At 44.1% G+C, this 14,308-nt stretch overlaps 1 protein-coding gene across 1 annotated transcript in view; it reads left to right on the forward strand.

Moving 5' to 3' along the window:
• ADAMTSL3 (ADAMTS like 3) overlaps window positions 1-14,308 on the forward strand; it is a 343,828-nt gene that overhangs the window by 146,059 nt on the left and 183,461 nt on the right. The window contains exon 6 of the mRNA XM_021680458.1: window positions 8,159-8,285. Within this exon, the coding sequence (XP_021536133.1) occupies window positions 8,159-8,285 (127 nt within the window). The remainder of the gene's footprint in view (window positions 1-8,158; window positions 8,286-14,308) is intronic.

Consider the following 14,308-nt stretch of genomic DNA (forward strand, 5'->3'; position numbering starts at 1 on the left):
TCTGGTATTCCCACTACACTCAGGCCACACCTTTTGTAGTTGTCCCACAGTTCTTGGATGTTCTGTTTTTTGTTTTGTTTTGTTTTGTTTTTCATCCAGTCTTATTTTCTTTTTGATTTTTTATGTGGGAAGCTTCTGTTGACCTCTCCTCAGAGACTGCACTCTTCCCCCTTTTGTGCTGTTTTTCCAATTCTGCAAAGTGCCAGAAAGCTCTTACACATACTGTCCCCACTGCCTTCTACCTAATGCTCTTAGCTACTCTTACTATCTTTATGATATCAGCTTAATATCACTTCCTTAAGAGGTCTTCTGGGATTACTCTACCTAAATTAGTCTTCCTGGTTATATTATACTACCTTTTAATTGCACTGATAGTATTTCATAGTTACATATTTATTTGTGTGATAATTTGATTATGACATTCTCCCACACTGGAATGTAAATTCTTTAAGGACAGGAATCACACATATTGCTCACTGCCATACCCCCAAATGCCTACCATGTCTGGCCCCATAGAGGGTCGTCAGTAAAAACTGATTGAACAAATGAGTCTTATCCACTTGCAAATGCAGAGGTTATTCACATATTTTGGTCCCTCTTTTATTTCTCTCTCAGCCTCCAGTCCTGCATTTATTGCTCAGTTTGATGTCCATTCTGGGAGATTCCACAAATTTTTCCAATTCAGCATGCTCCTTCCTCTGCCTCAAATAAATTAGTATTGTTCTTCCCAGATCCATGAGTTATTCCAACTGCTATTCCTATTCATTTCTATTTATGGCACCAGAATTCTCAATGTTACCTTCCTGAATTCATACTGTCATCAATGTACTTGCTCACATATGCTCTGTATCCTGCTACCTCCATCATGTCACTCATATTTTACTGTTTTTCCCCTTTCACTTTCACCTTTTTACTCCAAGACTAGACTAGCCAATCTCCCTTCGTGGCCTAGTCAATCTCTCTTCCTTTCTCTCCTACTCTTGAACCATCTTATTTGATACTTGCTATTGACTAGTCTTCCCAAAGGTCAAGGCTTAGTACTTCATTCTTCCATTTCATTTGTTGCTAGTCGTTTCTCTTTATACCAGTTCACTTTTGGGCTCTTCCTCTAAATGATAATAAAAGGGAATCACTTGTCAGTGGAATCATGCTTTTTTGTTTTCCAAGTTTTTGACAAGGAGTATGTGTTGCTTGCATAATTAAAAAGAATTATTGTTAAAACTAATTTAGTTTGGGCTGAAGAAGAATACTCTGGACAAGGTAATGTTTTGACACTGAGGTTTTGAAAAGTTGAGTAGTAGTTACATAAACCAGGATGAGAAAGGGAATCACAAGCAGAGTGAATAGCACTGGTGAAGAGATGTTTAACAGTAGATATATTTAAGGATCTATGACTCATTCTGTAGAATTGAGGTGAAAAATACCTGTGGGATAATGCTAGAAGTTGAGGTTACAGGCATAGGTGGAAACCAATCATTAACATTCTGAAAGTTACAATAGGAGTCATTGAAGAATCTTACAAGGAATAGGTCAGTTGGGATTGTCTTTAGAAAGATCACTCAAGTGGCAACGTGGCAGATTATTTGGAGAGGACAGGGTCTGGCCAAACAGTAGAAGGTCAAGGGTGGGTTAACAAGAGCTGAGAGTATACAGGGTAGGCTGGATGGAGAAGGGATGACAAATTATAGAGGTTAATGAAGAAGATCTTTTAGGACTGGATTGTTATTGGATGTGGGGAGTGAGAAAGAAGTTCAGAATGAAGCCTGGATTTCTGACATGATGACTAAGTAGATAATGAGGCGATTCCTCAAGACAGAAAATACTGGGTGAGGACCAAGTATATGGGGAAAAGATGGTGAGCTTGATGTACCTGTGAATATCGAAGTTGATACACACATTTAGAGCTTAGGAGAGAATTCTAGATGAGCAACATAGATCTGGGGGTCGTCACATGGTTAAAGCTAATAGATGGCCTTGGAGACTGAATAAGAAGAGCAGATTTCCAATGACAGAGTCCTGGCCCCACCATTTTAGGAGCAAGTTTTGGAAGGGGTGCACTTGATGGGGCAGAACTTCTGTAGAATAGCAAAGTAAGAGAAAACCAAGTTAAGTGTGGGTGAGTGTTTAAGAAGAAAAGTAAGCAGTGTCTGATACTTCGGAGGAATCAGGAGAGATAAGAAGGGAAATAGGCTTACTTCATTTGGCCCAAACAAATCCCATCGGCGATCTCGGCTTGAGCTGTCTCAGTGACATGGTTGGAGTGGACACTCATTTGTGACACTCATTTGTGTACATGGATGTACTCATTTCCTGTGGTATTCATTCCTACCATCTCTCAGCCTTGGTATTTCCAGTAGGTAAAAAAAGGAGGTATTATTCTCCTGGTAGGTCCTATTTTAAACTTGTTCTTTCGCAAACGACATTCCATGAGTCCAGCCCAGTCACTGTCACACCGGAGGCCTGCAGTCAGTGCTGGCTCCCTTTTCCTGGTTCCTCCTTGTGCTTGTGACCACAGCCCCCTCTTCATATTCATGATCTCAGATGCCGAGTTGGTTCCAGTAGTTTCCAAGGCTTGATGTGGCTTGCAGGGAAAATGTACTGAATTCGTTCACTTTAAAAGCGTGCTTCCTATCATGTTTTCATGATGCTGATGGGTAAGCCCACTCTTTGGGCGGTAACAGGTGATACCCTGGCTGCCGAAAGCTGAGTGCTCTTTCGGCAAGGCTATTTGGGTGAAAAGAATTGTATGCCATTTCTTCAGAAATGACCGGGACACCCAGGAGAATTCAGATCTTTCCTTCAACAGGATAATGTTCACGCACATTCCGCGTCTTGTACAATGTGGCTGTGGCCATCAGTGATCACTAGGATGGGAGAGAATAAACTGTGGGATTCTCGCTACTTGCCTCCAGATGAGCGAACTGAGCCCTGATGTTCACTTCGCACAGACCACACAACATTTTTGCAAGTGTGTTTATGGTCTGCTCACTTAAATGAGCAGTCAGCGTGCTCCTGGGGACAACTTTTTGTGAACCTGAGCACGGCAGGCAGAATAAGATGATGACACTCACTGAATGAAATTTGCTTCTGCTTTGCAGGTCTGATTTTTATGAGAAACAGGGCCTGGTTGGAAGCATGTCCTCAGAGCAAAGTCTGATTTATCATTCATGTTTACTGAATTCCCTGACAGCGGGTTAGATGAAGAAGCCACTTTGTAGTTACAGTAAAACTAACAGCAACGAACATCCACTGAGTGTTTAGTAAGTGTCAGGCATTGTCTAAAGCACTTGGCTGTGTTAGCTGCTCATATGTGTGAGGTAGGTACCGTCATCATCCACACTTGGAAATGAGTTTGGAAGAGGCTAAGGAATTTTCCTGCATTGCACAGCTAGAAAGGGGGATAGCTGGAATTTGGACCAGGCAACCTAACCCCAGAATCTGTTTTCTTATCCACTGCGCTATACTGATGATACTTGTACTTTCTATGTCGCCCGAAGTGTGGTTGAAGTTTGGAACAGGAAATGAGATGCGGTTCTGGTAAAGGACAGCCAGGATGCTAGGTGGGTCCTGCACACACAGCACGGTCATGCCCAGACAGACTCTCAGAGACAGAAAGTGCTCGGGTGTGGTCATGGTGAGCACGAGGGCTGTTGGGACCTGGAGAATATGTACCTGCTCGTTGTGAAGGGGGCATCTACACATAAACATATCAGAGTTTCTGTTTGTCAACAGAAGCTGGAAGTCTGGATTTTGACGTGAAATGTCCCATTGAAAATAATACCTTGCTGTTAATGACCTTGCCTTGTTCATGGGTTAAACTGTGCTCTTTCTGACACCGGCCAGGCTTTCCTGCAGTAACTGACAACTGCCAAAGCTCAGTGGCTTAAAACAATTAAGGATTACTTCTTGCTAATGCGACTTGCCCACCGTTTGTCGGCAGGGGTCTCTGCTCTTTGAATATCAAGAGATCAGACTGAGGGAGGTTTTATTTGAACACAATTTACATAACTGTAGTAAGAAGGGGAGTGTGTGACTTGGGCACTGATCCTTAAAGCTTCTTACCGGAAGCTTCTTACACCAGCAATTAGACTCCTATTTCACTGGCCCAAGACAGTCAAGACCACACTTAATTAGAAGGGAATGGGGACGTAGAGTCATTCCACAGGCTGAAAGGAGAAGCTCCGTATTTTAGAACATCTCTAATGACCACCAGAGCTCCATATACTCTGATTTTCAAGGCAGAAACCTAGAGTTTTTTCTAGGATAGAATCCAGTTTTCAAGAATCTCCAACACAAGTTGACTCAAAAAATTGGTTCTAGAAGGATTAAATTAGACTTACCTAGAAAGGTATGTGGCTTAACATGGAGTGATCACACTTACTTATTTCTTTAAAGATTTTATTTATTTATTTGAGAGAGAGCGCGAGAGTGCATGAGCCAGGGGAGGGTCAGAGGGAGAGGGAGAGCAGACACCTGATGCGGGGCTCGATCCCAGGACCCCGGGATCATGACCTGAGCCAAAGGCAGATGCTTAACTGACTGAGACACCCAGGCATCCCGATTCCACTTATTTAAATACTATGTTCTTTTAGCCAATTAGGAATTCGTATACAGAAGTGGTGAAATGGTCCTTAGCTGAAGTGATGATTTATGTAGGAATATTTATTCCCAAAAGCACTGCTCATATATTTTAAATATTTGTTTAAGTCTGATATCTTGTGTGACTTGTCTCATTAACTGCACTGTAGGATATGAGCCTTGTCTTGTTAAATTATACCCCGTAGCACCTGCCTATATAAAAATTGGTTACTTAATAGTTGTTAATAAATTTATTGATATGTTCTATCGATTAGTGGTTTTTTAAATCATTACAGTTAGAGATCTTGACTACGGGAGATGTCACAGAGGTTGAAAACACCTCAGGCAGCTTTTCAAAAGTTGCTTATTATGAATTACGATGAGATCCGAGAGCCCAAATTCAGTAGTCCCTCAGTTTCAAGGGCAGTTCTGACTTAGACCCTATGAATCACAAGGCAACCAGAGCTTCTTCTCAGATACTGTTTTTCTGTGATGTTTTCACTGCTTTTTTTTGGCTGTAAGATTTGGACGAACTGTCACTTGAAACAAAATTCTGAAACAAATTAAGTACCGAGGGAGGTGTTTGCTTGCCTAATGTCTTACAAGGCCCTAAATGCTCTTCAAAACAAGCCCATCCTAGCTCCTAAGCCCACACCCTTTCTGGATGACCAGAAAGAGGGTGATTCTCATTCTCATGAAATGCAGAGCGCTCAGGGACATGAATTGTGAGGACAGAGCTTGGCTTGGGAACAGGGTTTCTATAACTTAATGGTAGAATTACTCCCCTTGGAGAAAGTTGCATGAACACAAGTTACTCATTGATTGAATCCCAACCATGCAAGTGTGTTTCCAAAATCAATCACTCTTAATTTGTTCCACATGCACTTGTAAATATTAATATAATTGCCTGTGTGACTCAGTTCTTTGCGGTCCGTCTGCTGCTATTAAAGGTGAGGAAGGTATAGCATGGTGTTAAGATTCTGGTGTCAGCCGACCTGGGTTTCCCCGCCATTACTGACACATTTACTAGCTGTGTGATGCTGGAGAGGCGTTTAACCTCACTGACATTCAAGTGCCTTATTTGTAAAATAGATCCAGAAGATATCACCTGTGTCCTCAGGTTGCTGTGAAGATTCAATGAAGTGTGTGATGTGCTTGGCATAATGCCAGACACATGGTGGGCATTCAGTAAAAATCAACTATTATTAGTAGTATTTCATTATCACCTTTATAAAATTATATAATTAGGATGAAAGGATCTCAAAAGTCTTTGGATTTAGCTATTCCTCAGAGAATTTAATCCCTCTCCGGTTTTCCCGCCAAGAAGTCTCCTACCTAGCTCATGGTTGAATACTTGTTGTTGGATAACTCTGACTTTTCCAACTTTCTGATATTGAACTAAACTTGTGCTTAAACCTGTCGCTTTCACCATTTGGAAATACAAGGAACAAATGTAAACCCTTTCTTCATGACAGCCCTTTGTGAATTTAAAAATATCTTTAATCACGGGCTTTTCCTTAAACTTCTTTGGAACTTTCCCTGCCTCTCCCTGAAACTTTTATTTGATCTTTCTCCTTCCCTTCAGCACCAAAACTTTGGAAAGAATAGTCTGTAGGTGTGGTTTCAACTGCCTCCAGCTTTATTCTGTCTTCAACACCTTGGATGCAGTGATTCTGCAGCAACCCGCGCTGAGACGTAGGGGCTATGCCCAGGAGTCAAAACAAAATGAAAAACAGAGATGATAGAAGGGGTCTTTTTTATTGAGCCCTTTATAATGTTCTAATCCCTGTACTAAGAGTTTTTACATACATTTTCTCATTTTATCCTTACTAGACCCTATGTGAAGTATGTATTATTATTGAAGTGTTAGTCTTGAGGAAGATGGATCTCTGAGAGTTTGAACTGTTGGCCATCCGCCATCTTGAAAGCGTTGGAGGGGCCAAGCAGAGAGGCTGCTTGCCTCCAGAGTCCCTGCTCTTAAACACCAGGTATAGAAATGCAAATAAAGTTGAGTGATACAGGGAGGTAGAGATAAACTCTCTCACCAGTTAATATGAGTGGGCACGCATTATATAGAAGATGTATTTGTACAGTAAAAAGAAATGTGCCTAGCCCTTGTCCTCATAGACGGAAGCTCACAATCTGGTAAAGACGCACACACGTATGCACACACAGGTAATTCACAAAAATAATAACTCACAAAGGACTGAAAGGTAGCAGTGTAGGCGTGTGCTATGAGACATCTCTCCCATTCATTCCTCTCCGCATTTAAGAAATGGTTTACAAAGAGCCCAGATGTCCATTGACAGATGAATGGATGAAGAGGAGGCAACACACACACACACACACACACACAGGAATATTACTCAGCCATCAAAAAGAATGAAATCTTGCCATTTGCAACAACGTGGATGAACTAGAGTGTATTATGTGAAGCAAAATAAGTCAGTCAGAGAAAGACAAATACCATATGATTTCACTCATACGTGGCATTTAAGAAACAAAACAGATGAACATAGGGGAAGGCATAGAAAAGTAAGATGAAAACAGAGAGGGAGGCAAACCATAAGAGACTCTTTTTTTTTTTTTTAAAGATTTTATTTATTTATTTGACAGAGAGAGACACAGCGAGAGAAGGAACACAAGCAGGGGGATTGGGAGAGGGAGAAGCAGGCTTCCCGCTGAGCAGGGAGCCCGATGTGGGGCTTGATCCCAGGACCCTGGGATCATGATCTTCAGCTACCTGAGCTGAAGGCAGACGCTTAATGACTGAGCCGCTCAGGCACCCCAAGACTCTTAACTCTAGGAAACAAACTGAGGGTTGCTGGAGGGGAGGAGGTGGGGGGATGGGGTAACGGGTGATGGGCATTAAGGAGGGCACGTGATGTGATGAGCACTGGGTGTCATATGCAACTGATGAATCACTATATTCTACCCCTGAAACTAATAATAAACTAAATGTTAACTAAGTTGTATTTAAATTTAAAAAATTAAAAAAAAGAAATGGTTTATAAAGGTACATATGTAGATCTCATGACAGAGGAAGACACACATAGGTATATGCATAAATAATGATAGAAGGACATATAAAGATACAGAATATGAGATATGGATCTATAGAGATTTTGAGATACAGGTATGTGGAGATTGAGATACAAACAGAGGGAAAAATGTTGAAGGTAAAACCGTGGCCCAGGATATTCCTCGACTCCAGCAGAGGGGCCCGAGGAGAGAGGAGGCGTGGGGAGCAAGGGGGCAGAGCAAAGAGTATCCGTAATGCTCTGTTCATTTCATATACACAAAAATATACGACTACAGATGAAAACAGAAATAAAAATGTAAAGGGAGGGACAGCTTCAGTTCCTCTGTTTTAAGGAGCCTGGGGCTGTGATGAGAGTCCTCTCAGCCATGCACCGTGAGGCTTTCTGTCACTCATAGAGTGAAACTCCGTCCCCACGAAAGAGAGGCACGTGGTGAATCGGAGAAGGCTCACGCGCTCGGGGGGATGCGGGTGGGGGGCTGCCCGAGGGCCCTGCAGCCTGGGCCCTTCCCGGCTCCTGACGCCCGCTTCTGTCCGCAGGTCGTGGGCTGTGACCGGCACCTGGGGAGCAGCGCCCGGGAGGACAACTGTGGCGTTTGTGCTGGTGATAGCTCCACCTGCAGGCTCGTGCGTGGACAATCGAAGTCGCACGTTTCTCCGGAGAAAAGTAGGTTTGAACCCCACTGCGATGTGACCCCCCAGCAGGCCGCGCTCCAGACCCGCTGGGCCCGGAGTACCCGCTTCCCGGCGCTCAGCTTTTCTCGTGGCGAAGCGCCATGGGCCGGTTTTCCAAAAGTCAAATTTCTTCCAAAGCGTGTCTGTCACATTTTTGGTTCCGTTGTTTTTTCCAAGAGGACCTGTTTCTTTGAATCCTGACCGATGCAGAATATGACGAGTTTTTAAAAAATATTTGCCATTGTTTAAGGTAAAGCATGAAGTCATAACTTTTTATTTGCCTCCCGTGCTTGCTAACAAGGTGGAACATCTTTTTTTTTTTATTTATTTGCGAGAGAGAGGACGAGAGACAGAGAGCACGAGAGGGAAGAGGGTCAGAGGGAGAAGCAGACTCCCTGACAAGCAGGGAGCCCGATGCGGGACTCAATCCCGGGACTCCAGGATCATGACCTGAACCGAAGGCAGTCGCTTAACCGACTGAGCCACCCAGGCGCCCTACTTTTGATTTTTAAATATATCTTTTTTTTTAAGATTTTATTTATTTATTTGAGAGAGAGAGAAAGAATGAGAGACAGAGAGCATGAGAGGGAGGAGGGTCAGAGGGAGAAGCAGGCTCCCTGCCGAGCAGGGAGCCCGATGTGGGACTCGATCCCGGGACTCCAGGATCATGACCTGAACCGAAGGCAGTGGCTTAATGGTGCCCAAGGTGGAACATCTTGTCATGTAATTCTTGCCCGCCTCTACCTTCTCATCTTTCGGTCATCTACTGAAGTCACTTACTCGTTTCTCTGTGTGGACGTTGTTCTTTTCCCCACCGTTGCGAGCTTCTATTATATCCTGAGTGTTAACCTTTTGTCTGTCTTACCTATTTTATTTTACTTTTACTTTTCAATTTTTTGGTGATACCTCTTTTAAACATGGATCTCCGTTTGGTACTTGACTTTCAATATTGTTTGTGTTTTTAGGGTTGTTGGTTTCTAAGTTTCATATGCTCAGAAATTTTCATCTTTCTCTTTTAGTAGTATCTGCCTTTTTTAATCCTTTGATTTGGGGGTCAGTAAACATTTTGGGTAAAGGGCGAGAGAGTAAGTATTTTAGGGCTTTACAGGACATGTATTTCCGGTCTCAACGATTTGGCCCTGCTCTTGCAGCACCAAGGCACCTACAGGAGACTTGAGAACAATGGGCATCGCTGTGTTCTAATAAAACTTTATGTACAGCTGTATCCGTTCAAGCTAGGCTTGCTGTGGACGCCAGCCACGGAAATTGGGGAGTGGTGACAAGAGGTACCCCAAGGCCCAGAGGCGACCGTGGCAGCGAGCAGCCGTGATGGGAAGGGGCCAGAGGTCGAGAGGCGTCTGTCACCTGTTACTGACTGAAGCAGGTGCGGCTGGTGACCCACGGGCGAGTCTGTTATGTCATCACTTCCTTAGTGAGCATCCCAGGGGAGAAGAGGTTCCGCCAGAGCAAGCTGACGCAGAAGCAAGTGAGAGCGTGGAGGGTGAAGGCCACGCCTGGGATGCTGTGAAGCAGGGCTGCATGGGTGGTGTGCATCTGAGGGACCTCAAACCTCAAAGTGGTAGCAAGGACCCTTCCAAAAATACCTCATGCAAGCGTGGCTGGTCATACTGGACCTCCCCTGTCGTGGGTGCTGTTAGCCGAGGCTTCTTACTATGTGTCAGCAAGCAAATCCTCCCGAGGGGACCTGGCTGGAGTCTGGAGGGGCTCACCCACCCACTCAGGAGCCACAACTGTGGCTTTTCTGGAGGCTGCAGGGATGCCCTCTTCTCAAATCCTGCCTGGGTGTTCTAACCCCCTTTGGTGCCCAGGTGGTCAGCTAGACATCGACCGCAGACCTGGGGCCACATCCTTCACCTCCTGGAGCCTTCCTCCCCAAGCACCTGCTCACTGCTCTGTGTCCTCGCCAGGACTTCCTCTCTCCGCTAGTTGCCGCGAGCACCTTTATGTTTCAAAGCCTTTTTTTGTAATTACAGTCCATCTTACCGAGTGACATTGTCCTTTGGGAAGAAGGCTTGCTTTTCAGTACTTAGAATGCACATGAGACATTCATAACAAAACAGCACACTCTGGTTTTGAAGCTTTCCTTTTTCCATTTTTTTAAAAGTAAATATATATATATATATGTATTTTAATTCTGACAAAAAAACTAGACTTGTTATAAATTCAAGAGATTAACTGTGATCTGTATGGTATTTAAATAAGCAATATCTAAACATCTAAAAGAAGTATATAAATATATATCCAAAATATACAGAAAAAGAAATGAGAATGGAATCAAAAGGCTTATAAAAAGTGAGATAAACTCAAAAGAATGTACTAATGGAGGGGAAAAATATAAGGCATACAGAAATTAAAAAAAAAAACAACAACCCAGACTTTATTTACAAAAATAGGCAGTAGGCTGAATTTGACCCTCAGGTTGTAGTTGGCGGCCCCCTGCCTGAAAGGGAAAAAATTATTCCTGTGTGTTTTCTGCCAGCACTTTTATGGTTTTGTTTTCCTCCTTTAAAATCTGTTCATTTGAGATCATCTTCTTTTTTAAAAGATTTTATTTATTTATTTGACAGACAGAGACACAGCGAGAGAGGGAACACAAACAGGGGGAGTGGGAGAGGGAGAAGCAGGCTTCCCGCCGAGCAGGGAGCCCGATGCGGGGCTTGATCCCAGGACCCTGGGATCATGACCTGAGCTGAAGGCAGACGCTTAATGACTGAGCTACCCAGGCGCCCCCATTTGAATTTATCCTGACGTAACTTATGAAATAGGGATTTTACTTATTCTCTCCAAACGGGGAGAGCACCATGGGAGGGGTAGAGGGTGGGGAGGGTTTTCCAGGTGGAGGAAACACGAAGTTCATGGTGTGACACTAAAGGAAAGTCCTGGTATCCTTGAGAAACTATTAATATGTCATTCAGGCCTGAATCCTCTTCCACCCTGGACAGGGCGGAGGATGAGACAGACAGCATTCTGGAGGTAACCACGGAGGCCCTCATTGTTGTGCTGCACACATCATGTTAAGTGGAGTCACTCGCGCAAGTCCAGGCAGAGGATTGACATGGTTCGATCTGTATTTTAATAAAATAATTCTGGCGGCAGGTGGAAGCTGGACTCCCTGTGAGATGAGTCTGGAGGCAAGGAGTCCAAAGGGGAAGCTTTTTAAAAAAATACTCAAAGGTGTTCGAAATCGTGAGGCCCTAGTCTAGGGGGCATGGTGGGAGAGGTAGAGGAAGGAACAGACCAGAGAGATCTCTAGTGGATAGAACTGCAGAGTTTGATAATGCTTGGGATGAAGACCACAAGAGCCAAGAAAGAGGATGATGCCAGCACTCCAACTTGAGCGGCAGAGTGGATATGTTTGCTGTTCCCTTGGGTGACGGGTTCACGAAGAGGGGTCCTGTACCAAAGATCAGGGCTCAGCTCCTTGGATTTTTCCTTCTCTTGGGAAATTTGCCCCCGTAAGTATTAAATATCTCGGTACCTTTCTGATACCTTCAAACAGATGTTGATTATATTTTGTTTCTGGTTGAAGGTTGGATCTGAAATATGGCAGTCCATTTTTGGCTGGTGGCAAAATCCCCTTATTGGTGGTAAACTAAGGTAGGTCCACCCAAAGAGAGTGTGTAGAATATATCAGGAGGCCAAGAATTGCATCGTGGGGAGCATCCAAAGTCAAGGCATTTAGCCAGTGGAGAAATTTAAGGGAATCTGAATGAGACGAAATGAAAAGAGTAGGTAAACGCAGAACTTAGCAAAAGCAGGGTCATGGAAGCCAGAGGAATGAGTAATTCCAAAAAGGGGGTAATGGTCAACCATGCAAACTGCTGCTGTGATACGGATTGGAATAAGAGTCCAGAATGTACTCTTTGGCAATTTGAAGACCCATCTGTGACCTTAACAGGAGTGGTCTTCATGAATTTCAGGCTGAAGCCAAAGCCTGATTGCAGTGGGTTGAGGAGGGAGCAGAAGGTGAGACTAGGTAGAGGGAAAGATTTGCCCGGACAGAAGGAGGCTACACACCCACACCATGTCAGCAGCTGGATGACTATACAGGCACCGTGGAGAAGCAGTGTTCCAGCATATTGACTTTTTTTTTTTGTACTATCCATTAAGAGGTAGGAGTCAGCTGAGTAAGTGTGAGAGCTCTCATCAAAGTGTCCCCATCAAAGAAAGGAGGGGAAGGAATTAATCAAAGACAGGAAAAAGGTAGAGGAATCGCTGCGAGGGCTACCTGAGATTGGAAACCAGGAATTCGTAGAGATTCGTTCATGAAGGAGCTGGCCTTAAGCAGTGGTGCACCAGTGAGGGATGCATTCCACTACAAATCATGGAAAGTTCAACTTACAAATGCAGGACAGTCTGTAGGAGGCAGTCAAGGTTGGGGAAGCTGTTCTGCTATGTCTTTAAGGACCCAGGCTCCCCTCTCTCTCTCATTGATCATCCTTAGAAGATGGCTTTCCTCTCTGCAGTCCCAAAGTCACTGTTAAACATTTGCACCCATCCACACCCAGACGATAAAGATGGTGGCACAGAAGACATTCCTTGAATGCTCTACCCTTTATTCAGGAAGGGAAGTCCTCCCCGGGGAGTTCCGCCTCTTCACCCAGAACTGTGGCATGCACGAGCTGGCTTCTAAGGAGCTGGGGAAGCAAGTATACAGTGTTCCACCCTCTCTGGTATTACTAACATCGATACAGTGCTTTACCAGTCCCAGAGTTCTCTTCAGGCACAGAGTATCACTTAATTCCACCAACCCCCTTCCATTGTAGTTTTGCTCTTGTCAAGCCCATTTGAGAGATGAGGAGACTAAGGACCAGAGATGTTAAGGAACATCTCTCATAACCAATTATGAAAGGCAATATAGGAAAGTGGCTAAGAAATTGGGCTCTGGGGCCAGGGTTGAAATCCGGGGTTTGTTGCTTATGACTGTGTAAGCAGAGCAAGTTCTTTTTTTTTTTTTTTTTAACTTCTGTGTGTATTTTGGTTTTCTCATTGACGCTGGAAACAGCAATAGTACTGCCTTTGTAGAGGTGTTGTCAGGATTAATAAGACATATGGCTCCTTTGGGTACCGAAGGATGTCGCACCTTTTACATACATTCAGTGTCAATGTGGATATTTGTAAACAGAAGTCTAAGTCAACAGTCTGTCAATCTGGGTCTTGTTTTTAAGAGAGCTGCTGATGGGTGTGGAGGAAAACCTTGTCAGAGGTGTCAAGGAAGAGTAAATTAGGGGAGAAACTAATGGTGGAGGGAAGATGCAGCTCCGGGGAAGACCGTGAAGAGCCAGGCTGGACTGTGAAGAGTTAATTCAAGTCGGCTTTTGGACGAGAAGACCAGAAAGGGGAACATAATCACCACCTTGGGTGTTGGGGATGCGCCTAGAGTTAGCATTGGCTTTAAAAAGCCTGGAAGTCTCATCAGAAATAAACGTCATCTTGTCAGGGTCCAACAGAGATTAGAAATGGAGATACTTCTAATTGAACCAGGGGAGAAGCCGAGTGAAATTGGGTCAAGAAACCAGTCTTTCTGGGGAAGTGTGCCGAGGAGGCCCCGAAATGGGAAGGGACGGATGGGGTGGTGTGTAGGCTGGAAGGGGTCTGGTTGTATTTCACAGTTTCATGCTCCTGGTAAGGTAGATCAGATTCTCTCTGTGTGTCTCTCTCTCACACACGCATTGATTTTCACTTTTGGGATTATAGATCCTTTTGAGAATCTATTGAAAGTTTTGCATTTTCCCTCCATTTTCTTGCAAATGCATAGTACCCATAAGGCCCAAATTTGCCATTCTGATTTTTTTGAGGGCGTCTCAGACCCCTGTGCCAGTTCAGGACATTCCAGGTCACAAACCCCTAAAAATCTAATCTTTTTGATTAATTTCCACAAAGAAAGGGCAACGGCAGTGTCCGGCAGGTGAGGTGGCTTGGTGAGAGCGGGGCTGCTGGCCCATCACCAGGCACCGTACATATGTGCTTGGGCTCCGGCAAATGTTAGCAGAT

The sequence above is a fragment of the Neomonachus schauinslandi genome, chromosome 9, assembly GCF_002201575.2.
Source record: "Neomonachus schauinslandi chromosome 9, ASM220157v2, whole genome shotgun sequence".
Classification (NCBI taxonomy): Eukaryota; Metazoa; Chordata; class Mammalia; order Carnivora; family Phocidae; genus Neomonachus; species Neomonachus schauinslandi.